The 27,806-nt window shown below is 31.4% G+C and overlaps 1 protein-coding gene across 1 annotated transcript; it reads right to left on the bottom strand.

Moving 5' to 3' along the window:
* Positions 1-1,591: 1,591 nt before the first annotated feature.
* On the bottom strand, positions 1,592-26,072 carry LOC134258875 (neuroendocrine convertase 1-like). Its single transcript, XM_062741467.1, has 15 exons — positions 25,729-26,072; positions 19,688-19,792; positions 14,405-14,521; positions 13,799-13,907; positions 12,722-12,759; positions 12,412-12,488; positions 8,502-8,590; positions 7,716-7,888; positions 7,248-7,460; positions 6,234-6,334; positions 5,801-6,037; positions 5,376-5,533; positions 4,548-4,681; positions 3,378-3,518; positions 1,592-1,699 (listed from the first exon to the last, which is right to left on the bottom strand). Exons 1-15 carry the CDS (start codon positions 25,888-25,890, stop codon positions 1,646-1,648), a joined length of 1,908 nt encoding a protein of 635 aa, XP_062597451.1. The 5' UTR covers positions 25,891-26,072; the 3' UTR covers positions 1,592-1,645.
* Between the last annotated feature and the right edge of the window lie 1,734 nt (positions 26,073-27,806).

The raw sequence follows: 27,806 nt of genomic DNA, 5'->3' as shown, positions 1-27,806 counted from the left end.
CTGCAATCCATTTACTTTGCTTTCTAGTTCAGAAAAGGTCTTTTGGCTAACAATGTTAGTATGTCCAGCTGAACAACATTTCAACTGCAAATCTTGAACAGTATTTAATGAGTTTTTTAGCATTTCTATTTCTAATGACACATTTTTCAGTGTTCCCTCTAAACGCTTTTCAAACAAATTTTGTTCGAGTTGAATGAACAACACAGAAACATTTGTGGCTTTATCAACTACTGAAATATCGTTCTCGAGTTTACTGACGTTGTCCACAATTTGTTGTTCCAGTTTATCATTCTTCGTTTTCAAAGTAGCAATAGCTTGATTTAACAAAATATTCTGTCGTGTCAGATCGGCGTTTACCATAGTGACGTTAGCAAGTTTAGTTTGAAGAGATTTTATATCCGTTTTTAAGGAATTCAGTTCTGACCTGTAATTTGTCATTTCATTTAACAAAAATGTTGTCAATTGGCTGTCCTGTCCATAAGATTCCAGAAACTGTCCCACGAACAAAAAGAGAAACAACTTTTGCAACATGATTGACCAACACGAAAGATAAACGTTCTCCTCTAGTTGTCTGAGCAATATGTCGCCAAATACTTTCATCACGGACTTTGAGGATTATTTTCGGGTTTGGCTTTGTATCAATTCAGATAAATTCAAAAGACTTGACCTTCTTCCCCCTGGTAATGTAAGTAATGTTCAGTTTGTTTTGAAATAGGAATTGGCCTTTATTATTGAGATACTTTATCTCATTCGATTTATCATGGATTTGTAATATCAAATGGAAAAGTAGAGGAGCTCTTTGGTTTTGTTCAATCTATTTTTAACTTAGTCTTAGAGGAGCGAGAGTTACCGGTATCTTTACCAGTGCTAGGTCATCTATTTATAATTATATGTGGGTTTTATTGAAATTGAATATCCAATTAATAAATAACTTTAATGTCATCTCAAATTTAATGATAAAATGATTGCAAAAAACCAAGATACAATGTATATGTCATTTATTAAAAAAAAATATGTCGCCGCCTTCTCCTTGATTACGTAACGCAAATAATAAAACTTATATATTTAAAATAAAATTTATATATTTAAATCTTGGTAGGTCTAGCATAACAGGGATGGAATATGCTAGGAACATACGGTTAGTAATTTGTAGAGATGACAGTTTAAAAATACGGAGAAATAAACCGAGAAACAGCGCACTTTTTTGTGCGCAATAAATATAGTTTTTCAATGGGTGGCACTGTAGCTCTCCGATCTGTCAAAATATTTTTTTTTCGGATAACTACAGTTCTGCAGCTAATTCCTTATAAGCAAAAGAAGAATAATCAGAAGAATGTTGATCCTGTAATGTATATCCGAGATCTATTTGAACGCTTCAGACATTACATGGCAATAATTTTTGGTGTAATTATTCTGTTAAAGATTAGAAAGAAAATTTCAGTTCACAATTTGTGGCCGCAACATTCTGGGAAAGGGGAGGGGGTTTATAATGGCAGTAATACATTGTATCAATAACGTTCTGTCGTTAAGATCTATTTCAAAAATTAAAAAAATATTAACCATTCTCCTAAAATAAAAACAGAAACAAACACATTTTTAAAGACTTTTATTTGTTTAAACATTAACAAGTTTCCCCACCCAGCTTCTACAGGAAAGTTTGGACAAGATGTTCTAGTTTTTTAGCCATTTCACGTCGTTCCTAGGAAAAATATAAGTAAACTTAAAGAAATGTGTACTATTGTTGGAAAACAAATTTGTCAAATATCAATTACAACATCCCAGATCTACATTTTTATTCATTTTAATTCCAAACAATTGATATGTTATTTTGTTAAACTTTGTTTTCACATTCTTAGAAATAAACAAATTTTCCATGGGATCTTAAAGGTTTTTAACAAACCTTGAAATATAAATAATTCAAAAGCATTTTGCAATCATCTAAAAAGATGTATGTAGCCATGCTTAGGGACTGTGGGTATAATGTACTACACTTTTGCTATGCAAATAGTCTTAGAAAAGACTGTTTAAATATATTTCTGACACAAAACAATTTATGTTAAGGAACACAAGGCACACTATAGGGATGAGTTTATAAAAGCAGAAAAACCATGCAATATTAAAACGATTAAAAATATACATTTGAATTAAAAAAAATGACATAGCATTGTGTTTTATCTTGACTACGTGGTAATACATTGCATAAAATGCAAGCTAATTTCGTGAAATAGTTTCACCACTTCAAAGCTGTGCTTTAAGTGCAAAGTCTGACATAAAACTTTAAAGGTGTTATTTATTGAATACATTAAACAAAAAATTTGATTATACACAGACTTCATGTAATTTATTTTCAATCCTGCGGAATGACATAAATTTATAAATTTTATACAGATGCAGTAACATGCATTCGATTCGAGAAAGTGTTACATGCTTTCCAAACGTCTAACGTATCGTCGGATTTCATACGTTTATGCAGTAAAATAAACGTACATCGATTCTTTTACGAGTGCACTTTTTCGTTGAGAGATAATTTGATTAATATTTGAGTATGGTTATTTTGATATAGGCTTGAAATATGGCGTTTTGTCATTAGTAGATGACAATAAGGAAGGGGGCAGGGTGTACTGCTTGTATGGATGCATTATGATTTTAAAAAAATCTCATTTAGTGTAACAGTATATTATCTTAGAATTTTGGTCTGATTTTTTTGCCTAACGTTTGGTTTGATACAATACGGGCTCTCGTGCAAGGTGCATCTAACATTGTTTTTGCTTTGTGCTATTTTCCGTATAATTTTACGTGCACAGTGCAAAATATTCTGGTGTTATACATACCACCTGTTAGTAAACCTTTATATGCCGAACACAATTAAAATTAACATAACTTAAAATAATTAAACAGTTTACACGACAACAAATCCTGGAAGAAAACAATTAGATACCTGGTAATACGACTCCTAATAAAGACATTGACAAGAGACGGTATGACTGAAATATCTTAACTTAAATTAGCACACACACACACACACACAAAATCATAGAAATTGCAACTCGAAGTGCAATGTGGTATAATTAATATTATTATTTCATCGTAACGTACACTCATGTAGTTTCAAACAAATGTAATTATATTTACCCACAATGTAATATATGTAATAATTTGAAAAAAAAATTACATACTGAATTAATTTTTTTGAACTGTCTTCAATTTTTTTTTTACTATCCTGCAGTGTATTCCCATTTCATTCTATTCATTATTTAAAATTTGTTTAACTTTAAACGAACCCTGAAGTTTTATCATTATACCAAAATTTGAATATCTTATAAAGTAGATAACAAAAAATTGATTCCTTTATGTAATACTTTAAATTCATAGCTTACATCTCGTTCGTCCTTAACCAGATTGTATTCGTCGTTGTATACACGATGTCCTCCATTTTGTGTCACGTGATGAGGGATGTCTTTTGTTCCATGCAGTATTAAGCGCGCCGATTTTATAGTTCCTGAATTATTTTTCCCTTTCTGTAAGGAAGACACGGTTTAAAATGTTTTGATTTACATTTCGGTAGAATGATTTAAGAAATCAATGAATGCTATTGCTATGTTTACTAAAATTAGAAAGAACAAGGTACGGTAATGGCCGATTCTGGCCCCTTACTTGATGTTAAAATTAGAGCACATTAAAAAGTATGAGTTTGAAGTTGAGATTCAAATTTGATGCTAGTTTTTAAGCCAGCACTAATTTCGATTGATAGCCATAGAAGCTTTAAGGATACAGAAGTAGGACGATTACCTGCAATTTTGTAGAATTTTGTCAAATTAATGATATTTTTCACTTCAGGAATATAGAGCACAAGCTTGCTTATCTGAAATTTTTATACACATGATGCATCTAATACTAGTGTATGAAATATATAAAATTTGCAGATAGGTAAGCTTGTGTTCTATGTTTTTTGAAACAAAAATGTTCTGTAAATTCAAAGAAAATTTGCATAAAAATAAAAATCGGAAGTTAACATATTTTTTGACCTTCCTGTGACCTCTGTGTATACCATAACCTAGAGCAAATACTTAATTTGTGACAGGGGTGTCAAAAGGTTTTTATTGATAAACTATTGGAAATCATTCTCATTTAAGGAAACCTAAACCAGGGGCCAGGGGGGGGGGTCTTTAATTTCTTTGATGTACTTAACTTTTAAAAATTGCTTCATTTATATGATGAATCACCGCCTTTCATGATAAATAGACAACTGTACAAAATGTATCAATTGTGTATTAGCAAACAGTGAAAAATATTCTTTACAATCATATAATGAAATTCTACTTATGAAACAGCAAAACAAGTCCTACTAACAAAGTATACAATTCAACGCATGAAGTCGGAATAGGTTGGGGAAAAAGATTAAATTTGGAAAAGTCAACTTTAAACGCTTTCATATTCTTTGTTCTGGGGCGTTTTTGAAATACATGTAATACTGGTGAAATGCATATGATGTGAAAAGAGTCTTCTGTTAATAATATATTTTCCTTTTTTCCTATTGTAAAACTTACCATATCTCTAACTTTAACTTTCCAGGTACCTGCTGGATTTTCACCCCAAGAATGCACAGACATAAATTTCCATTTACGGAACCCATCACTGGATTTATCTAACGGTCTCTCTGCTAGTATCATTGTTTCAATACCTAAAATTTAAAGAAAGTACATCATTTTTTATCAATACTCTATGTTTTCATTCCAAGTTCAGTTACGAAGAAAATTCTAAAGAGAAAGGGGATTGATAGAGGGAGGGGGTGGGTGGAAAAAAGTTACGACTACCTCTCCTTAAATATAATGTCACCAAATAAATAAAGGGATTTCTTAATAACATTATATCATTATAGTTTTCTGTTGAAAGAAAAATATAACCTCTTGAGCAGTCAGATACATTGTAATTCTTTTACGTTCAGTCTCTTTATATTTTACAATTTTTCTGAACCAGAGCACCAATACATGTTCCCGAAATCGTATTTCTTTTATAAATAAACTTTAATATTAAAAAAACTTTAAAGACTTTATTCCCTGTTATTACAATTTGTCAATTAATAGATTCATTTTATGCACATAACAATGCATTGTGTTTATTTTTGGGTGTGTTAAATTTACTATCCTGCTTCTTCCAGTTAGATTCTTGTTTCCAAAATATTCTTTATGATTACAAAATTATTTAAAATACTTCAATCTGGAATTTGATTTAACCATCCCTTGAATGATAAAAGGATAGAAGAAACCACAGAATAATATCCTTTATTATCCCTATACTGACTAACTAAATAGACGAAGTCTTCCATGAAATGGATTATTATATGTTCTTCAAAAATTGATGAAGAAAAAATTTACCCAAAGCTGAAGTGAGGTTGATGGCTACGTCCCCGCGTTTTGTGTATTCCATGTCTAATTCAATTTGCACATGTTCTAGGAAGTTAATTTCATTTATCTGTCCTTTACAACCCGTTGTTGTGAGTTCTATTTCCAATTCTTGGCCACTCTGAATTGACCTACGAAAAGATGTTTTTAATTACACATGTATGGCTAAATCAACATTTTCATAACACTTTTACGTATTTTTTTTTTAGCCAAATAAAGATAATTACATGTAGAAAAAGTATCTTTTTATGCGAAAGTCTTAATAAAACAGGCGGGTTTAATGAAGCAATTCCTTTTTTTCTAAATGAGAAAGGGTTAATAGCAGTAGGAATGCGTGGAACCTCTCTCTTTAAACTTCTTTATACATGTACATATTTTTATTCGTGTCATTTTCTTACTGTGGGAAGTTTGTTTGCGTTTCTTTTGTTCCTACATAGCAGATATATTTTTCGGGAACTGTAACCCAATTCTTGGACACTTCAACCATGGCTTTGGCATTAAGAAGTCCAAATCCAAACGCATTGTTGACCCAGAATCCTCCGCCATTTTTTCTCCAGCCTGCGTTGTGTTTTAGAGCTGAATATTCCGCTGTCCATGTTATGAGATGTTGCATGTCACGCCAGGTTAAGTTAGGACTAAAAGATATAAAAAAAAATAATAATAATCTGATATACCTGGTTTCTGATTTTCAGTTATGGAGATAATCAATGGCTGGTACTGTTTCGACAACTGCGTGGACAACAGATTACAACTTTCAGGTAAAATGATAGTTTTGTAAGCAAGTCAACATTACATGAGACAAATTTTATTGATGGCTGTTATTTTTCTCACTTAGCTTCCAGAACAAGAGCAAAAATTCCAGCAGCCAGAGGCGCCGCAGCAGACGTCCCTGTGTGTTGAGTTGTGCACCTCCCGTGTAAATCAGCGCTTGCCTGTCATGGGGAAAACAATTTCAAACATTGGTAAATATTTCAGTTAACTAACATGTGTATTTATAAATAAAAAAAAATAATTTATTTTATTTATATTCCTCTCCTTTAGTGAAAATTCTAATCATTAAATTAAAAGTTATATCACACTTCAAAAAATTCTCATTGTTCTTTTTACAAGAATTTCTTAGGAAATCTAAAATCGTTCGATTGTTAGTACTGAAATATAATTGAAAAACTCCAGATACACGAAAAAATTGCTTAATGCTATACGATATAAAAATTGCAAATCGTAATATTTTGACTTTATACTATTATAATAGAGAGTATAAAGATGATGAATTACAGGTATTTCAATAAGATACACCAAATCTCAAAATCATTCCATTAAAAAACTGTAACATATTTTAGAGATTTGATTTCGGAAGAAATTGTCAAGATGGTTAGTTACTATCTCTATCTTACGACAGGCCAGAATTTATTTCTTATATACTTTGATATGCTTTCACACTGTGACAAGATTTCACTTTGGTATCCTTCCATAATGTGACAAAATCTTTATATTCATTACTCAGTAAATAGATCACGGTAATGTAATAAAAATAGAATAATAAAGATGACATTTTTAAAGGCTTAATTGAATGGACAATATTTGATTATTTGGTCCCATATCAAGCTCCGTTGCTATCGCTTTTTGTTCTTTGGTCAATATTACTTGACATGAGTCCTTATAACCACATATCAACCTACACTGAAGTCCATGAATGTATAATAATCATCTTTAAGATAGTCAATATGTTAATTGTTTATCATATACTGTATTACTTTTTATTTATAGTCATTTTAGAGTATTTCTCTCTTTTCAATACAATACAAAAGCCCTATATTGAATCCTTCAAAATCTACTCAAACATACAATTCTTTGGTCATTATATGCTCCACTAGAGTATGCTGACGCAATGGTTGACGCGCATTTCTCTGCGTACCAAGGCGTGTGTAGATGCTGTGACGCACTGTTTATAGAGATGGTGTAAATACTTCCGGTGTATCCATCACAGTCGCAGTTGTCCCCAAGACGACCTCCATTTCCAGAGGCCCAAGAGTAGATAACTCCTTTTCCTCCTCGTCCCTTAAAATCAACAAATTGTTGACCTACATGTATTCAATGAATCAGTATTTATCCCTACCAATGTCTTTAAAACTTTTTGTATTATTATTTAGCTATAAATAGCAGAATCCAATACTTCAGTATACTTGTCAGTCTTCATTTCATTATTTTTTTTAAGTCCAAATTGAAAATAGCGAAAACACTCTATACGCAATAGTATTGTTTTTGATTATTCGATTGACTAATTTTAAATTTCGTTCAACAATTTTCACTTACCTCTTTAATTCCCTTTTCAAAAGCTTTCATAGCAAGTGGACCTGGACCTTCCACTGTTTTCCCGTCATCATTTGGTCCCCAGGAGGCGCTGTATACATCTACATAAGTATGATTGAAAGCAATGGCGGACGCCTCCAGATGGTCTGTGACCCGACCATCCAACATTCGAACACCTGAAAGTTTGAACATAAAAATACTACAAGCTAGATTTCAACCTTGTTCTCAGAGATTGTCTATATTGTAATAACTAAACTCTTGGTAAGTATCGCAATACTGCATACATGTATAACTGTTTTTGCAAATTTTTCACATAACTAACGTGTCACAAACCTGCATTTCTTTCCTTAAAAAGAATGACCATGTACAGGTTGGTTTAGCATGTGTTCAGGCCCCAAGGCCATAAACTGAGAATAGACTACAGTCAAAATTTCAAATCAATATACTAGTAACTTTTGAAATAATTTTTATAACGAAACAATACATGTATATACATTTTTACCATATGTTTAAATTGAAATATTTTACAAACTTGCAGATCTTTAAGAAGCTATGTATTTTAAATCACAAGCTATTCAAAAATCAAAATTTTGACTTAAGACTGTTCTCAGTTTATGGTCTCAAGGCCCGAATTGAAAAAGACATAACATAATTTTCAGAACCCCCTCATGTAAAAGAAAATTAAATGTACTTAGTGAATTATAGACTTATATATCAAAAAATGATTTTAGTAGAAAAAATAAAATGTATTAGGTAAAAGTATATGTGTGTAACAAAAACAATATTTACCTCCAATCCTTGAGTTGTATGCGACTCCAACTCCACATTTGCTGTTATTTGCCACCATGGCGATTTCACCTGCACATCTTGTACCGTGTCTTAAAAAACAAACGTATCATGCTGAATGTTAGTTTTAAGTTGGAGCTGATTTAAAAGAAACTCAACAGGTTATGTTTTTATCTCTAGACCTTTAGACTTTTCTTCTTCAAATTAGAAAGTCTTTTCGTTTAAAAAAATTAAAAAAATAATTTTCAAAAATGTCACAAGTTAAATTTCAATAATATACATGTAATATGTACGTATTTTTGTTTGATAACACACAACGTAGTTGATGTCTTTAGTTACGAATTCAAAGAACAAAAACTCATTCCATCTTTTCTAAATTGTAATCAGAAACTCATCTTCAGAAATGAATAACCAAAAAAAAAAAAAAAAATTATAAGAGGCTTGCATTTAATATTGAAATGATTAATCTTAGGAACAGCTGACAGTTTTGTTTTTAATTGTAAAGCTAAAATTACTAAAAACAAAAACTGGAAATGCAATTTTTAAATACTAGCTAGTAACTGATTTGCTTTTATTTTAAAACCACCCCGGAGGTTTATACGAGGGGTGATCAAAAAGTTCGCAAACTTTCTCTATATCTACAAAACCACAATTCAGATTAGAATGAAATTCGGTACACACATAGCCATACACAAGGTCTATAAATAGCATATGCTGAATAAAGTTTTTCTCCTTGTTTGTGACGTCACAATATGAAAATGACGTCACTATTTAAGTCACTTGTGACGAAAAAATTTGTCATGTAGAAGATTTTCTCGTTCAACAAACGACAATATGAAAATGACGTCACTATTTAGTCCACTTGTGACTAAAATTGGTTGTCTCAGTCGAACTCGTTCAACAAACGACTGTACAATTTATTGTAATATCTTAGAAATCCCTCTACAGTTTCATATAATAATTTGTACACAGTTTATTTACATAAATGAGTTCCTATAAATTCAATTAATGATTGGATTAATCGTTTTAGTGAAGGAAGGCTGATGGTTAAAAATGATACTTGTCATCTTGCCCAGTGAAAGCAAGTTTGAATAGATATGTATTTTTAATTAAGCAATTTGCTATCAAATTAGCACCAATTAGCACTTTGAAAAATAGTTGAGTATTTGAACAATGATATAAGTATTAAATACCTAAGATATCGTTTACTTTAGATTTTAAACATATTAGATATGATAAAAAGGATGCACCCATTCTCTATCCACCTTGAATAAAGGTCTCTCCTGAGACAGAAGATTTGTGTTTTAATGGTCGCCATGCTTATTTTTGGAAAGGATGTTATTATCCACCCATTCTGTTGCCGAGATATGACCATTTCTGACAAATTAACTGTTCTTGTCATAAAAATTAACTCACATGGAAAGAAATATAAAACTCGGAAAAATCTTTTAACTTTTGTGACAGAACGCTACGGAGGGGGTCACGTGACCGCCAATATCACGTGATTCGCGCATGCGCAGAACGGTGGTTGATGTGCATTAAAATCGGGGAGGATTAATTTAAAATATAATCAACATTAAAACCAAATATTATTTCTTGTATGGAAGTTATTCAATTAGTTTGCGAACTTTTTGATCACCCCTCGTATACGAGTATTTTTGATTCAAGAATGAAAACTGATTTTTTTAAATCAAAAAAATATTTAAATGTTTTTTAAATTGTATTTTGATGATTTTTATGCAGGTTTCATTTCCGTGTTTTCAGAAAAACCATCATTTGAAGATAAAATATTGTAACAGACATGTATTTTTGCAGAAATAGTTATTAATCGAAATGTCATCTAAACTTTGAAAAACCTAATTTCAGCCCGAAAATACCTCTTTCATTAATCTCTCACCAAAGAACCCTTAATATTCAATTATTTAATTTTGAGGTCCATAATGCGACATAAAAACTTTAAGCATCAATCCTCCAGAATATTACATCTCAAAATGAGGCATGAGAGGTGCTGAAAAGTTACATTGTTGAGAATTTAGGAAGAAGCTACAATTTTCTTCTTATTTTATAATTATGTTTATTTAAAAAAATTGAATACCCAGGTAGGTCGGTTCATGAATTTATTGCACTTTTAGGAAATAACGTACACGTGCCTCAGTTAAACTTCTTTTAAAGTTCATGCTGAGCCTCCAGCTACTCAGTATATTAAGGACTACCTTGTATTTAATATAAATCTAATGTGAAATTTACAGACAATCCTGTTCATCACTTACGCTTCATTATCCGATTGATTATTACAATTTCCGATTTATTTTTTGATATCCTTATTTGAAAAAAAAAACCTGACTTACAATTACATTAATTTTAATCCCGTTTTCTACTTCGACACGGGACCCCCGTATTGAATAAGATTTGGTGTCGTTGGTCTTTTCACCCAGTTTCCTTTATATTACTTTGTAAAATTTGATTGCCTAATGTTGTAAACCCTACCTTGAAGGACCACAATATGAACAAAATTTAATCTACCCCGATTGTTCTTTCTAAACCGAGTGTTCATTCAAATATATTTACATCCACTGAATATTTTTCCTTCATTTCTTATAAAGACCATTGCCATTAATCAGTGCATGAACAACACTGAGCAATCCACGTGTGTAGTTTTCTTGAACAATGATGATCCATCAGTTTTACATGCAATAACATACTCATCTTAAAAACAATAGTTAACAAATTTTATTCTACTTTGAATGATTTTTGATACAGAAGTAAATATAAACAATAAAATGCTTTCTTTATTTGTTAGTAGGGGAATTAACGTCGCAGCAATTGCAGAAAAAAATACATAACCCGCGTAAAAACCCGCTTACGCGGGTTATGAATTTTTTCTGCAATAGCTGCGACATTATTTCCCGTATTCACAACCAAAGAAAGCATTTTATTATTTAAGTAACTTTGCGGATCTTGATGAAAATATTTTAAAGTTAATTACCCTATATACTAGTACTCGTTTGTAAAACATTGATCGTCTGTTGTAGCTTTACTCCTGTAGGTCATCATTGATCAAACTTTGAATATAAATTATGCTATACAGCAAAGCTTTCGCTTAAGTTTATTTTATTTTTTATTTAAAAAATACAATCAATTGTCACCAATTCTTAATTAAGAAAGAGGATATGATCCTTCCTTTTGAACAAACCAGAATTCCCTTCAAGCAAGACTGCTTTGCGACAAGTTTAGTTGACATTATATAAATATTGCATGTAGTTGAATGTAACATTGAAAATTTTCACCCCAAGAAAACCATTGTCAACCTCGGCTGCGCGTGGGTCGACAATGGTTTCCTTGGAGTGAAAATTTGGCCTCGGTTGACAATGGTTTTCTTGGGGTGAAAATTTTCAATGTTACACTCAACTAAATGCAATATTTATTATATTATACTGAATGTTTTATACAAATACATATAACAGTGAACCGTGCGCGCATAAATTCTGCGCTGTCGCTATTTTTTGGAATATCACCCGTCGTCAAGCAATGTTGACTGTTTCTACGCTGGAGGGCGTGGCTTCATTATTCAGCGGGTAATAGTGTTTTTTAACAAATGTTTCTCGACGAATCAGGTTCAAGTAATTTACATGAAAGTATAATATTTGAAAATACTCAATCAATGCATAATGGTAATGTGAAAAAGGACCGCAAATGAAACCCTGACTATGCCATTTTAAAAAAAAATGCAACAAAAAATAAAGAAGTGCTTTAACGTACTGTAAGACGGTATATCATATAAAGGATCATCCCAAACAAAAGAAAATATACAACATTGCATTTCATCCGCGGGAAGGCGGCGTTGGGTTTGGTAAGTATGTTGTTATGTGTGAGCCTTTCTCTGTAGACGCTTTGCTTTACAACACCAACTTACTTGTTTTCATTGGTTGGATCATAACGAGGCTGAGGGTCATTGTCCTCGTCATTTAAGTCATAACTAGCGTATGGGTCCTGAAAATACAGTGTATTTCTTTTTTAATTTATCAAAGCTAATTTCAAACATACTTCTATTTTAACTAGAAAACTTCTTTTAAATTGATAATGGAACATTACCATTTTACATTTTTACCCCAAAATGATTATACATTTTATTTCTAAAAAGTACACAGTTTTCCCCCTCATCATTGGTATTCAAAGTGTTTTAAACGGTTGAAAAACGACTCTGATCAGCAGGATATACTTACATAGTTTTGTGCTAAATCAGTGTGATTGTGCTCTATACCTGTAGAAACAGTATATTTTGACAAACAATATATCAAAATACAATCATCTTGACAAAAAAATCACGTTAAAAAACTAAATTCTGATTAAATGACAAAGGCATGAATGATGATATTCATATATGTTGTCATGATTGAATAAGCGATATCTGTTACTCAGTAAAAATTGGTGTCATATGTTACTTTTCAATTCATATTACATTGCACTGTTCATAGAAATTAAATTGAAATTGAAATCTATCTTTGGCATAATAGTAAGATTTGTAATTCATCTAGAATCTATATCTGTCTTTATATTTCAGTATCATTTATTTGATTTTAATGACTACCGGGTACATATTATAAATACCGGTCCCCATGCGAGGATTTGTTACATGTTTACGCTTTTACCAAGACTTTGATTACCAATACACTTTGATATCTTGGAGTATGTATCGAAAATAATGTAAAGAATACTTCCATTAATTATTTTGTCATTCGTGGTTCTTGATCATCCACTGAAGACAAATTCGTTTTCACATTTTCTAATTCGAATCGTCAAATTTTATTCAAAGTGCTCGTTTCTTTTCCTACAATGTCTAAAAATGTATATATTTTCTTAAGTTTTTAAATGTTAATCTATACCCATTATTATGAAATTTGAAACGAAAAATTCTAAGCTATGCTGTTCAAATTGTTCAGTTTACTGATATAAACAGGACTTAATTTAAAGTTGATATTTTCAGATGTTTTGATAAAATTTCGTTTGTATATCATCTTTCCTTAAAGAAGACAGCCTTATGAAATTAACTTTTGTGACCTTAGTTTCTGTGACCTCTCTGTATCATACTGTTTGATAATCAATACACAAGTCATTTATAACAGGGATGGTAACAGCTAGTTGATATTTCTAACTGTAATAGATTCAGAAAATAAGTATGGGATGAACTTTTTGCCACAGACTTCAAAGAAACCCTCAAACAGAGGCACAAAAAGGGGAGTTAACCTATATCGTAATTTCACAATTTTTAATATTTTTAAACTCTATGATAACCTTCCTACCGTCATCCAATACACTGACGACGATGCCTTTTCCAGTGATTCCTTGAGCCCAAACTGGAACCACGTGTAAATCGAGTTTTGGAAGACTGAGATCAGTTCGAGTATCATGCTACAAGAAAAATTGTGTATTTCTTAATCTTCCTGAAATAATGAAAAATGTCCATTACATTTTTTTTTTCCAATTTGAAAATTGTATATGACAATAAAAAAAATTATTCTGAAATTTCAAGGACAGATTATCTCAATGAAAACCTTGTTGCCAAAAATGTTTTTATTTACAATAAAATAGGTTTTTTTCAATTTATATGGAAAAATAACAAATCGAGAAAACGCGACAAAATAGAAATACAATAGGTGTAATATACGTATCACCTTTCTTCATTGTGTTGAGTGTGCTTCGAAGAAATTTAATGTGATAACAATTTTATAACAATTTGGTTCTTCCAAGTACTTTTAATGTGATATTTCACACGAAACATTGCAATATAAACTAATCTATTTATCTTATTTAGTAAAACTGTTGCCTCTCTGAAAAGGAAAAAAAACTGTTACTGTAGTATTTTTTCTCAGAGACGAGAAAGTCCTCGTCATAGACTCGTCACTTACCAAATACCACTCCTTGTTCCATAAAGGGTCTATAAAATGTAAACTCGCTTCTGAGTTACGGACAGCATCGCCTCGTTTTCTTCGAATTTTTTCCACTTGTTGGTCTGCCCATCTCACCTACAGTAGAAAAAAAATGGATCGATATTCCAACAACTTTGACTGAGAAAACTAAAAAATAAAACCAAAAATAATGTACTATAAAAAAAGAGATTAATTGCTCATTGCATTGTACTTAAACGAAGTAAGACAAGTTTTATAGTGCAATGGTGAGGTCATTTTTATGATAAACTTTTTTTCTTACTCGCTCAATTTATGCACTGCTTAAGTTTATTTTTTCTTCTCAGAAACACAATTTTTTTTTATTAAGGTTGATGATTCTTTGACATATCTGGCCGTTTATGTAATTATGTTTATGTGCATTCATATAAAACTATTAACAATCTCGGAAAAATCAAATATATTGCCTGTGATGCTTTTCATACTATAGACTGTTAAGCATTTGCTTTAGGTCTATGCTGTAAGGCCATTACTTTTACACTGAATTCTTCGTCGGATATTTTCACGCTTTTCCGATCATGACAAGGAGCAAAAGGTGGGTGTGACCGATCGGAATGCTCGCTCCTTAATGGCATCTGATCCTAACTCTGATATTTAAGAGTTCCAAGTTTGCTCTGTTTCTAATTTGTATTGTTTTATGGACTTTTGAGATTAAATACTGTTCGTTACCTCCACATATTTCATTTATTAATGTAAGACCAACGTATCATTTATGTTTGGCTGGAATGGGCTTGTCAAACAGACATAAACGGGATTTTCGGATCAAATTACTATTATATACATGTACCTCACTGCAACTCGCTAAATATTATTGAAGAATTTTTTTTATCAATAATATAACTTTTATCCATTATCATACCTTTGTGATCCAAAAAATCCAAGAAACAAATTGGAATTTTTGATGCATTTATTTTATTTTTAATGACAAGAATTTTGAGTTTTAAAAACATATTTTTACATTATATGTGTGCCTATATGCGGGCAAAATTCATTGAAATTGATACATAACAGATATGTAGGCAGAAAATCATATCTTTATATTACTATTAGTGTGATCAAAAGTAGTTGTATTGTTAATTCGACGCACTATCGTGATTTGAACAAATTAAAAAAAATCTTATGAGGTAGCATTTATTTTATTTTTATCGACCAAGAGATTTTGAGGAAAATCTTTTAAAAACTTTTTAATCATTTTGCATCTCAGGACGATTGATCTTTAATTAACGTCTTGAAAATAAGGTTTTATGTCAACATTTTTAAAATAAACTACCTGCAAAAATCTAGACTTTGTGACCGGTTCGGTTGAAACTGGCCACTTTGTAATAAAGAAAGACCAGAAAAAGATAAGAGACAAACAGAGAACAGATAAGCTCCTATCCGACGTACATGTACAGTTTAGATTTCAGCTAGTAAAACAACGGATTTTATACGTATTTTGATCTGTTTTGAATCTTTTAAAACCCGAAAGAACCGCAGTTATATGATAAAAGTTGGTGGTACATGTAGCTTAAATTATTGTGTTTCGTTATATATTTATTTATTCTATCCAGTAATTTTTGCAGATAATATCAAGCTGTAATATTTAAGTAATAATGCATATTTTACTTCTGAAAAAATAATTAGTGTGTGGTTGTTAAAAGGATGTTGTTTTTATTATTTATCATGTTATCATCCTCAAAATATGGCTATCAATACTTGTCTTCGAGATTTTTTAATTTTATTAAATGAATTCTACAGATACAAGTTTTCTGTATATCAGTAAAGAAAGTGGAGAGTATTTCAAATGAGAAAAAAAACTTTTAAAAGTCTAGGCAAGCAGTTCTTTCCTTCATAAAGCAAGCCAATGTTCAAGTGTTAGGATGCAAAGGGCATATTTATTGAAACATAATTATATATTGAATGAATACAGTATTTATCTAGGAAGTCCGACGATGTACGTAATATTATTTTACAGACTAAAAGTACTTTCCCATGTAAACTACTCGGTCAAAGCAATTAATGTTAAAAACGTGCAATGCCTGTGGCATTAATATGAAATCTATGAAGCGTGTAAGTGAACATAAATGCTTTTATTCAGCATCCGTTTGTTTACTCATGTGGATCAACTGTACAAATCTCGGCAACGCTTTAGCGTATGTGGCTTTAAATATTGTTTCCGCTTCCCCTTTGAGTTCGCCTACCTCTGTCTATGTTTTATTTTAGCTTTGTATTAATTGTAGAAAAACAAGATTGAGAAATATTGTGTGTAGACATCTTTTTATAGGCGGCATGAAAGAATTTGCATTCACAGAAGTCTTTACCTTCTAAAGAGATTAGCGCAATACAATGGCTGAATATAAAATCCCACGTGTCAGAATGTGATTGGTTGATGTTTTCTGCGGGACAGTTAAAAGTAATGAAATATCCGGTATCACTGAGGACTGAGACATTTTGTGACAGAAATCAATTACAAGTTGTATTTGTATTCAAAAGCTACAAGAAAATATCCGGTGCAGCGGCCAAAATCAATTGATTTAAATACCAGAGATGAGAAATATTAAGTCAGTGGACACTCTTATTGAAGCCAATAATACAAAATGACTCCATATGATGTCTTTATGTGAAGACACGATTTTCTTTGTGTAGTAAAGTTTTTTTGATATAATTTATGTTACTACTGATATTTTTACCTTCTGTAACCGTCATTAGCATTCTGTAAGGGATTGGGCACCATAATAAACGAATTATTAATATTGGTTGATATTTTTACCCCTAATCAAGTAATTAAGAGGGCTAGGTGTTGTAGCCATTTTAGACTACATTGATCTCATTTAGAAGAAGAGCTCCATATAAAAATATACAACGATGATCAAATTTTAAAACTAAAAAAGATGAAAAATTTCTTTTCCAAATGATAGTTGACAGGTTAAGATATCACATCCAAAGAAATTAAGTTACATATCCAATGGTTAATTTGTTGACCCCCAGCCTCCTTTTAAAGAGTTATATGCCTGAACGAGAAATTTTGCTGATTTTAAAAACATGGCTTAAACACTCTTAACAAAAATAAAATGAAAAAAAATCTCTTTTTATACAGGCGAAGATCAAAGACGTTCATGCGAAGGAGCTATTTTACAAAAAAGGTTTTAAACGTCATATTTTGTAGAAAATCTAGTCTAGGGTAATTCAAACTTTGTGAATAAAGTGACATTCTACATTACATTTTTGTATGGCGGATTATCTACTATTAGTTATTTAATTCGTGTCATCTATAATTTGAAGGAAGTTGTAATTACCTCTGATGTTCCAGGAACAAAGTAGATGTTTTAAAATTAACATGTCTTCAATTCATTCATATAGTTGCAGAATTGAAGCTTGAAAATTCTTCATTAAACAAAATAGATTTAACTTCCTTTTTAGTATTTATAGAAAACCACAAGTTATTTCTTTGATGTATAGAGGCACTAGTGAGATTAAGTTTACGTTTTTAACTACATTATTTATACAATGTCTTCACTTCGAACAAACACAATGCACATTTTGCAATTAACTGGATTTCTTTATAACTAAACCATCTGTGGTGCAAGCTAAAAATTGAAAAAAAAACCTATATTTCACAGTTTAATTTGAAAAGATAGGATTCCTCAATTTTTAACGTGAAGAAATTTTATTCGAAGTTAACAATTGCTGAGTAGCATTCTTTTAAACCGGAAGTATTGCCACTAGTTGGTTGAAGAGGGACGAATCTGATTTGGATGGTCCTATCCGACATAAAGAAATATAATCAATTTTAAAATCGGGATTTAGACTAAAGGAGCCGGGGGGGGGGGTTATCATAATGAATCGGCCCTATCCGACATAAGTGTAAAAATTGGTACAACTTCTTCTGATGTCTTACCTGTCACAGCAGGAGTGCCACAGGGATCAATATTAGGCCCCCTATTGTTCTTGTTGTATATTAATGACCTTCCCTTACATGTAAGTCATTCAAATATCGATATGTTTGCTGATGATGCAACTCTACATGTTTATGAGAATAATATATTTAGTATTGAAACAGCTCTAAATTCTGATTTAGTAAATATTGAAAAATGGTGTTTAGAAAATCAAATGGCTCTAAATGTTGATAAAACAAAATGTATGCTGATGGGTACTAAACAAAGGAAATCAAAATTAGATAATCAAAATCTCAGTTTACATATCTCTGACAAACACCTCACCAATGTTGAAACAGAAAAACTACTTGGGGTACATATAGATCAAACACTGAACTTTCATGATCATGTAGACTCGGTCTGCAAATCTTTAACATATAAATTGTTTACTTTGCGGAAAATCAAGAAATTTCTTCCTTTGAAAACCAGAAAACTTTTTTACAATGCCTTTATCCTGCCTTCCATTAATTATTGTCTGACTATCTGGGGTAATGCACCACATAGTTACATGGAGAGAATCCATAAGCTCCAAAAGCGGGCTGCTAGAATTATACTTGACGCTGCCCCTGATGCTCCTTCTAAGGCATTATTTGAAAAACTAAGGTGGCTATCTGTTTTTGACTTAGTAACTTTGCATAAATGTATTTTGTTGTACAAGATATTTAACAATCATAGCCCGGCTTACTTGCAAGATTTATTTATTTCTCAAACTTCTAATGCTTATACTTTACGTTCAGAATCTAATTTTGACCTTCGCCTACCAAAACACCGAACAAATTTATTTAAAAATTCACTTCAATATTCCGGTGTTCATATTTGGAACAATTTACCTATAGATATAAGATATGCGCCAACTCTGCCAATCTTTAAACGAAATGTAGAAAAGTATATCTTCAACAGCAGAACTTGATTACTCTGAACTATCTTACTCATGTGACATTATACATGTATTTCTTTTTATGTCATATAAATATATCTGTTTATTATTTCTATTTTATTATGATTATCATTATTATCATGTGACATTGTGTATATACGTGTATTATAATTCACTTTCTAATCTGTTCATCTTTGCTAATTTGATGTAATACTGTTGTTGTAATTAGAAGGCCCTAGGAAGAATAGTGTGTCACACTAATCAGGCCACCTTCTCTAAATAAAGTATTATTATTATTATTATTATTATTACTATTAAGTAAACGTAATCACCTTTAAATTGAGGATATAGATTGAAAGGGAGAAGGTGTTTATCAAATGGTCACCTTTATATTGAGGATTTAGATTAAAGGGGGGTATATTTATTGATACTCACTCGTCCATCCTTCTCTAGACGCCGTGTGTGATGATGAGCCTCACGTCTAGATCGAACTGGTACGTCACGATGACGTAATACATAGTGATCTTCGAATGGTTTTATCTGGAAATTTAAAAAAAATTGTAATACTAAATATGGAAATTTTAGTTATATTCATATAAATGCAAATATAATTTCATGTATTAGGATTGTTTCACCAGCTGTGCAAATTAAAAATTATGGAAATATCTTGTAATATTATCATGGAGACATTTGCAAAAAAAACAAAGTTTTTAAAAACCAAAACAAGAAACAGCTGTACATGATTGTCAAATTGTTTTCATTGAATTTTGACATCTAATAGCTGCATGTAAACTATTTATTGCATCCGATAGCCGGTTATTTTTTTTCAAAACTGGATAAAAGAAGAACCGGATAATTTATCTCTAAAGCAATTCTATACTACAGACATAAACCAGTTTAGTTTTTTGACTACATTGTAGTACAGATAAATAGGAAATGAAATATTAGACTCTCCAAGGGTTTTCTTTTATATGGAAAATCTCCGATTATACCTTATATACGAAAAATATTTGTAGCTTTAAATGTACTGAAAAGTATCGTATTTATCACTTGATATTAATATAAATGGAAAATTCAGGAAATCGAGTAAAAAGTCGTTATGCTCGAACTAATGAATACATTTGACAAACCCTTAGATTGAATAAACTGCGCTAGGGTGCAGCCAATTACAATATTGTCCCCCCTCTGTACCGGTACACGGACAGTCGATTTTCATTTCTTCATTTAATAGCTAGGATTTTCTCGACTTAACAAATGCGGATTCAAAAACTTTCTTTCCTTTCAATGCGTATAATCTGGTGTGATAAAAACCATTCTCACCAAAATGCACTTGTAAAAAAAAAAAAAAGAAGAGAATTTTTCCAATTCTTTTTGTGTTCATTTTTCTGTGGTTCTCTTATATGAATTTTAAGATGAATTCGTCTGATTATCGGAAATTGAATGCAAACATTACAATAGATAGCATCCCCTGAAATAATTAATTGGATTTAAATGCTAGGTACCCTTTTCTTAGTCCTTTTTTAAAGAAACTTGAATATCATATTGTTCGACAAATATGACTGGGTTTTCTTTATCCTAGTCTGATGTAATATTAAGGGAACTAATTAGTAAACTTTGTATGTATCTTATTTCTAGGTTCATTATTGCTTGAACATCATTTAGGGCCATCGTTTTTACCCATCGATTTCTAGACAATTCGTTAGTTTGTAGATTGTCTTCAGTCATGCAAATATTGCGGGGTAACATTTTGTACTATGAGAAGCACGGGCACAGGAAATTAATGTAAATACTAAGTAATGTGCATGAATAAAAAAGGAAGAGTAGGATATTCTTTTTGAGGAAATTCGAGTTAGGGGTATTGTGAATGTTTTTTATACGGTCTGACACGATAAATCGTTTATATATACTTTGCTTACAGTATAATTATATCATACTTCGCTCCACACCAACATATTTTACTTGAAGAAAAAGACGTTTTACACCATCAAGTGCCTTAATATTTTTCTAGACTGCTCTTTTTCCGGTTACAATCACAAGTGAATTCAAAGCTTAATTCTGATGGGTCAAACAAACTGTAGAAAATTAAAATCAAAAGTAAAATATCGTCAAATGAAAATTTACCGACTCGTAAATCCAGTAGGATACGGCTCAACTGAAAAAAATTCCAAATTGCATTTTTGTATTTCAAGAATTATTTTTCATATATATTATATATGAAGACCAATCAGTGTTCGGTGCCTTTTCTCGACCGAATGGTTGAAAATGGTCCATTTAATCTCCGGGAAGCTATTTTAATTTTTTTTATGCATTCCAGAGAAGAAGTATAGAAATTTCTGTCAAAATTTTTTTTGTCACCTACATCTACATGTACCTACCGAACCAAGTTTTAACTGCATCCTGAATCAGGAGAGGGCAAATAACCATTTTTTACAGTTGACCTAAGTAAACAATGTTCTTAAATATCAAGGATATGACGAACATATGGCGTTTTAGCTAAATAGTATTATTGAAAATAAATACATGTACACATGTCACTGCTTTTGATGACAACACATTCACTATACCCCGTATTAACTTCTGCAACTCCGATGTGCGTTTCTGTCGCTTTTTGAAAATAGATAATAGAAGTTTTTATTCTCCGGAATTAATGTATCTTCGATATTGATCATATGTGATAAGAAATTTAAATATATATTAATTTGCATTTACTTTTAAATATGTAAAATATTTTACAAAGTTAAAGGTTTACTCTTAATTATTTCCATGTAAGTTATATCGATTTAAGTTAATTTAAAGCGTATGATGAAAAATGTTGGAGATAAAAAGAACAGGTTTACATGCAGTTCCTTCTGTCTGAAGTTTAATGTAACATCTGATTAGTTTAGAAAATTGAAAGTTTCCATCTCGTTTCCCCTGCGATGACAAAAAGACATTAAAGCAACTGCCTTTGTCATAACGTCATTCTGTACGCGTAGATGATCATATCGAGATTTTTTCTTTTAAAACTGCCATTGTCCTAATTAGGAGAATGTTATTAAAAGATCAAATAAATCAATCAAAGCTTCATTAGAATTAGTATGGATTAAGTATTCCATGGTAATTCTAATCAAACTCCTTCTGATGTAACTTTTTTTCAGTTTGAACAAAAACAAGTCTGAAAGCCTAACTGGACGAGAATCATTGTTTTTGTAGCTGTATATTTATTAATGCTTGTTTTATTGTGGGTCTCTCCAATATGACTTGGAACACAAAGACATGTATAACTCCATGAATCTGAATAAAAATACACTTTGTTAATCATACACTCGGCAAGGAAAGGACTACTAAAGTTGTCCAAATAAGATCGATACATCTACCCGTGGGTAACTGTATTTAACCTATAAAGCGTCCACGATGGCACATTACAGTCTACAAGTTTGGTTTGGATACTGATTGAAATAAGCCAGAAAGTAACCTAACATGACCAAACGGACGGACATGGTGAGTATAACCCCACCCCTTATACACTTTTTAAAATACTTTACGAGGGTAAAACTACATTCGACCTCAAGATAATTTACATTGAATCCAAACTGCAAGGACGTTCATGACCCAACAGACAGAGACAAGGTTACTTAGTAAAGACAAAGGCTGTCTTATCTAATAAATATCCCTCTATCTCACTGCCTAAAACTTGTTTTCAGAAGTGGGAGTAGAGATTGAACTTTGGTTTAAAGCCATCTAGGAATCTGTAAGGGAAAGGAAAATGTAAAATTTAAACAAGGGCACCGTAAAGCGGAGCATCCCCTGGCATAGACAGTATAGGTATTGATAAATGAAGACAGCATTAGAGATTGATTCCGATTTTACACAAGAACAAACAAACACAAACACCCTCTCACACATACAAATAACACCCTCTCTAGCGCTTTACTATATATTTTTCAACTCCATTGCGAGGGCATAATAATGTTAACGTTTTTTAATCAATGAATCAAGCGCTGTATAACCTTTCATCTAAAGATTCCCTCAGAACTTCTCTCTTCGGTTTTTCAAATTCAGAACTCTCATTTTTTAAAGGTCTCAAAAAAGTTCTAAAATTTGATGAAAAAAAATTACTGGACTGGAAGATTATTGTGAGAAGGATAATTTATTATCAAATTTTCTTTTGAACTCTTCAATGACATTCGATCAATCATGAAGGAATATTCAATTTAACAGTTCTGCGTAAAACCTCTCTCAGCTCTTTGAGCTCAGAAAGACGAAGGTACACATTAAAGTTCATAATATGATAATATTTATGTCTTTATATATAATATTTTTTACAAGCAGTCACAGTTTAGAAGATATCTTTTGTCAAAAAGCGTATTGCTGTTCATTAACATTCGAAATCTTTGTCAATGAAAAGACAATCCTTCTTTGTTTAAGCTTTATTTTCTATCGTACTTCGATGGGAAGTTGTCCTTCGATTAATTAGCAGCCATCATATTTTACCTCATTAAGTGGCATCAACATGTAAAAGCTTTAGGCCGCAAGCAGCCATTAGATCCTGAAAAATGGCAGACAAATACTGAAGTAGCGGCGTATTTATCAATTATAGGAACGATTTACGAAATTACCGTCCAATGCAAAATTTGTGTCTATTTCATCATTATATAGCAAAGCATATGAGTGACTTGAATATTTGCTTTGCTTTGAACGTTTGCTAAATGAAAACATAGTGGAGGTCCGTGTATGATTATATAAGCATTTGATTAATAATTAATTGACCCCCCCCCTTCCAAAGTAGACGAAAACAATGTTGGAGACACCCTCGCAATAAACGTTAGCAACGTAGCTAATATGTCGTCATCGTCGCAAACCACGGCCAAAATGTACGCTCCTCTCCCATCTCGTAGGAGAGAGCTATATATGCGGACTCCGGACCGTGGCTTGAGACGATGATATGTCGCAAAATGCAGTTGTTAGGAAAATTCCCCATGTCTTTGACTGAATTGGAAGAGTTTCAACATAAATATTTCTAGAATTAAAATTTTATAACTCTGAAGTTACTGTTTAAAGGATTCTGTAAATTTCTGTACACATTCTGTCTCCTATCAATTTTGCAAAACTTAATTTTGGGTTTTCTTTATTCCAAATTAGTTAACTCAAATTTATTTGTATCTTATTGTAAAATTTGAATTTACTAGGGGGGATTCAAAATTTATACAACATATTTGATTGGCTATGATTTTATACATGAATTGTATGACTATAATCAGGAGAGGGAAACAACAAATTGGATAAAAATACCTTTAATCATAAAAGCATGAGATTATTTTTAATATGTTTTTATCAATGTTTAAATTCCTTTTTTCCTCTTTCACATAGCCGTTGCACGACTGCCTTATATTGCATAACAACGCTTGCCAATCTATATGTACTGCTGAACAAACTGCCCCATGAAATAATAATCAAATTAGTTTAATTATTATCAAATCTCCATCTTTTATGTTCACATATAGTTTAATGACATTTTCAATTGTATGAATACTTAACATAGTCTTGTCAAAATTAAACATGATTTGATAACTGTAGAATGAATTCATTTTCTCAATCAAAGAAACTTGGGAAGCTTTATTAATTCCGGCATCCACATCCTTAACTGTTTGATTGCACTCAAATTTTTAACAATTCTTTCTTGCCACAGGTCACTTCCTGTTTCCCATTTTGAGAACAGTTCACTCTTGGTTATCTTTCTGACATTAAACAATAAAGATATAGATACATGTACTATGAAAAAAAGTCTCACAAAGTTTTACTTTCCGACCACGATTAAAACCTAACCATATTGTTCTGACCAAATTTGAATATATTTTTAAAATTTTCAATTACATAAATTCTTTTCTTTTTATTGTTCTACAATCGACCAGAAAACAAATAAGAGAAGGGAAAAAATAACTCTTATTTCAGCTTTGCACCTTACCACATGCTTCATTTGTTCTATACAATTTTGATATCGTATACTCAGCTGTTCAAATTGTAAATATCATTTCATCTGCAACACGCTTACAAAATTTGCATTAAATTACTGTAACTTACCACATACGATGTTATACGATAATACTGGAATAAACTTCCACAATTAAAATACTGTTTTTTTAATTTCTAAAATAATAATTTTTCAACTGATACAGTTAGCTTGAATTTATTTTTAGGATGCTTTATATTTGAGTGATGTAATTTATCAAATATTCTTAAAAAGAGAGAAACATAGGAGATTTCTGTAAATCATAAAGGGGGTTCTCGAAACTACATTAAGTTATAATAAAAAAAGTTAAAAATTCCTCCTTAATTAGAGCCTCCTCAAGGCCTTTCTGGTACCATACCATTTTTTTGGTTTTATTTCGTATGCTGTGGATTATGCATTAACAACTTTAAAGTCAAATAATTTGACTTTTCTCTGATCCTGTCCCTATAAAAATAATACTTGCCAAAAAGTCCGTTTATTCACTTACTTCCTTAACGATTTCATATCCATGAGATTTAGCAACCTCTCGAGCTTGACGTATTCCACCAGGAATTTCCACAGCCCATTCATTTACAAAATGATTCCCTCCTATAGAAACTACATGGCATAGCAGCAGTGTGATTGAAATAAATAAAATCCAAAGGTTCATAATATTCGAAACTTTCTATTTTGAATCAAAAAAAGTTTTGAGAACACGAAGTCCGTGTTTAGGTCCTCTTTGATAAAGCCCGAAAAGGTCGAAACCACTCCAATTCGAGGCATTAGAACATTTTCATTATTTTCGTACAATTCATGACGAAATTGAAAGATAAAAATTGTTCCGTCTCGTTGTGAACAGATATCTACTGTACCAGCTGGCGTTTACTATACGTATTCGTTGACAGTGACTACACTTGTTTTAGTTATCTTTGATATGATCAAAATACACTTGTATCCTATTAAAACTTCTGTTGCTCTATTGACTAATGCATATATAAATTAATCGAAGTCGAAAAACGAACGACGGCCATATTGTAGAGATGTTACATTAATATGAAATCTAGGAGGCATTACACCATAAATGAATATTATTGGTCTATTAGCCCAATGCGCTGGACCACTTATTTTACAATAGAGGATAAAAGTATTGGGAGGAGAAATCAGTTGAACTCTGAACTCAATTGTCATATGAATGACAGGCCAATTAATGCAAGACCCAGGACTAATCTTCCACCTGCACAAAGGATTCATATAACGAGGAAAGGTAGATTCAGGAAATTTTATCCCATGCTAAGGAAAATTTCATACTTTACTAAGATAATCAATAATTTTTATAGATAAAAAATGATGAGACGATAGCAATGAACTGTAGTACATGTATTAGTATGTTGAAAACTGATAGAAATCCGGTGATAGCTTTTAAAAAAACACAGGTGTAAAAATTTATCCTAGTTTTGCGTCCTGGAGTGAGCATCGCTTTTTCCTTACTTTTACAACATATAGTGAAAAATATTTCGTTAGTTTTTTATCTTTATTCAGTGAAGGTAATACGAGTCATATTTTAGACTATACTGCGTACACAGAACAGCACCTCACATTTCTTGGAAGAAACAAACCAATATTTATATAGTGTTTATTAGAAAAACGAATTCAACCATTTAGTCTTATCAGTCTACAGTACTGAAGCCACATTTTGGTGGATATCAATAAGATCTAAACACTAGAATTTAAAGTTACATATTTTTCTTACTCCAAAGAAAACCCCTACCTCATTATTCAAAAGGCAAACATCAAGAGGTCAGTTACATCAACTTGTTCGACGGAAACTCCGTAAAAGATTTCCCTGTAACCATATTCATACTGTGGTCGAGGTCTCAACTTACGGACACTACAACCAAAAGGAAGCATCAACCTTGCAAATAGTAAAAATCTTTCGTCAAAATCGATCTACTGCTTCATATACTAAGTATTTGATCAGTTATATACTTGTAGAGATTGCTTTGGGGGGAATAAAATGAAGAAAACACTTGCAGTGGACTCCGCCTCGACTTTTAGATACATGTACGTATATCGACGACGAATAATATTATCAATTTACAATACTTATATCCATTCGTATGTCAACATAATATAAAAAATGTATAGACATAAAAATGAAATAAACATGATTATGCTCAACATATGGAAAACATATGAACATAAACATATGTTTATCATATGGTAATACAAAACATATAAGTAACATATGTTTACCTTTTAATCAAAATATGTTTAGAAGCATACGTTAATCATATGTTGATAGTTTTTTTATGGCGAAAATTATATGTTTTGGAACATATGTTCAACATATGTCAACCATACGTTGCAATTTTACCCAGTAAGTTTGAAATAAAAGATAAAACAGAGGCTGACACATAAGTTTATAATATATGAATATTTTTCTATAAAAAATGTTAATGGTAATCTAACAACCAAACTTTATGATAACGTGATGACTTCAATATTTATATCGTCAACTTCCTTTACTTATTCAGCAATAAACTTTAATCGCCAACAATTCTCAGCTGATTCGATCAGCAAGAGAAC

Source organism: Saccostrea cucullata, unplaced genomic scaffold (assembly GCF_032062105.1).
Source record: "Saccostrea cucullata isolate Sc308-1 unplaced genomic scaffold, CSIRO_AGI_Scuc_v1 ctg2847, whole genome shotgun sequence".
Taxonomy (NCBI): Eukaryota; Metazoa; Mollusca; class Bivalvia; order Ostreida; family Ostreidae; genus Saccostrea; species Saccostrea cuccullata.
The sequence above is the reverse complement of the archived record's forward strand: the minus strand, read 5'-3'. Positions and strand labels throughout refer to the sequence as shown.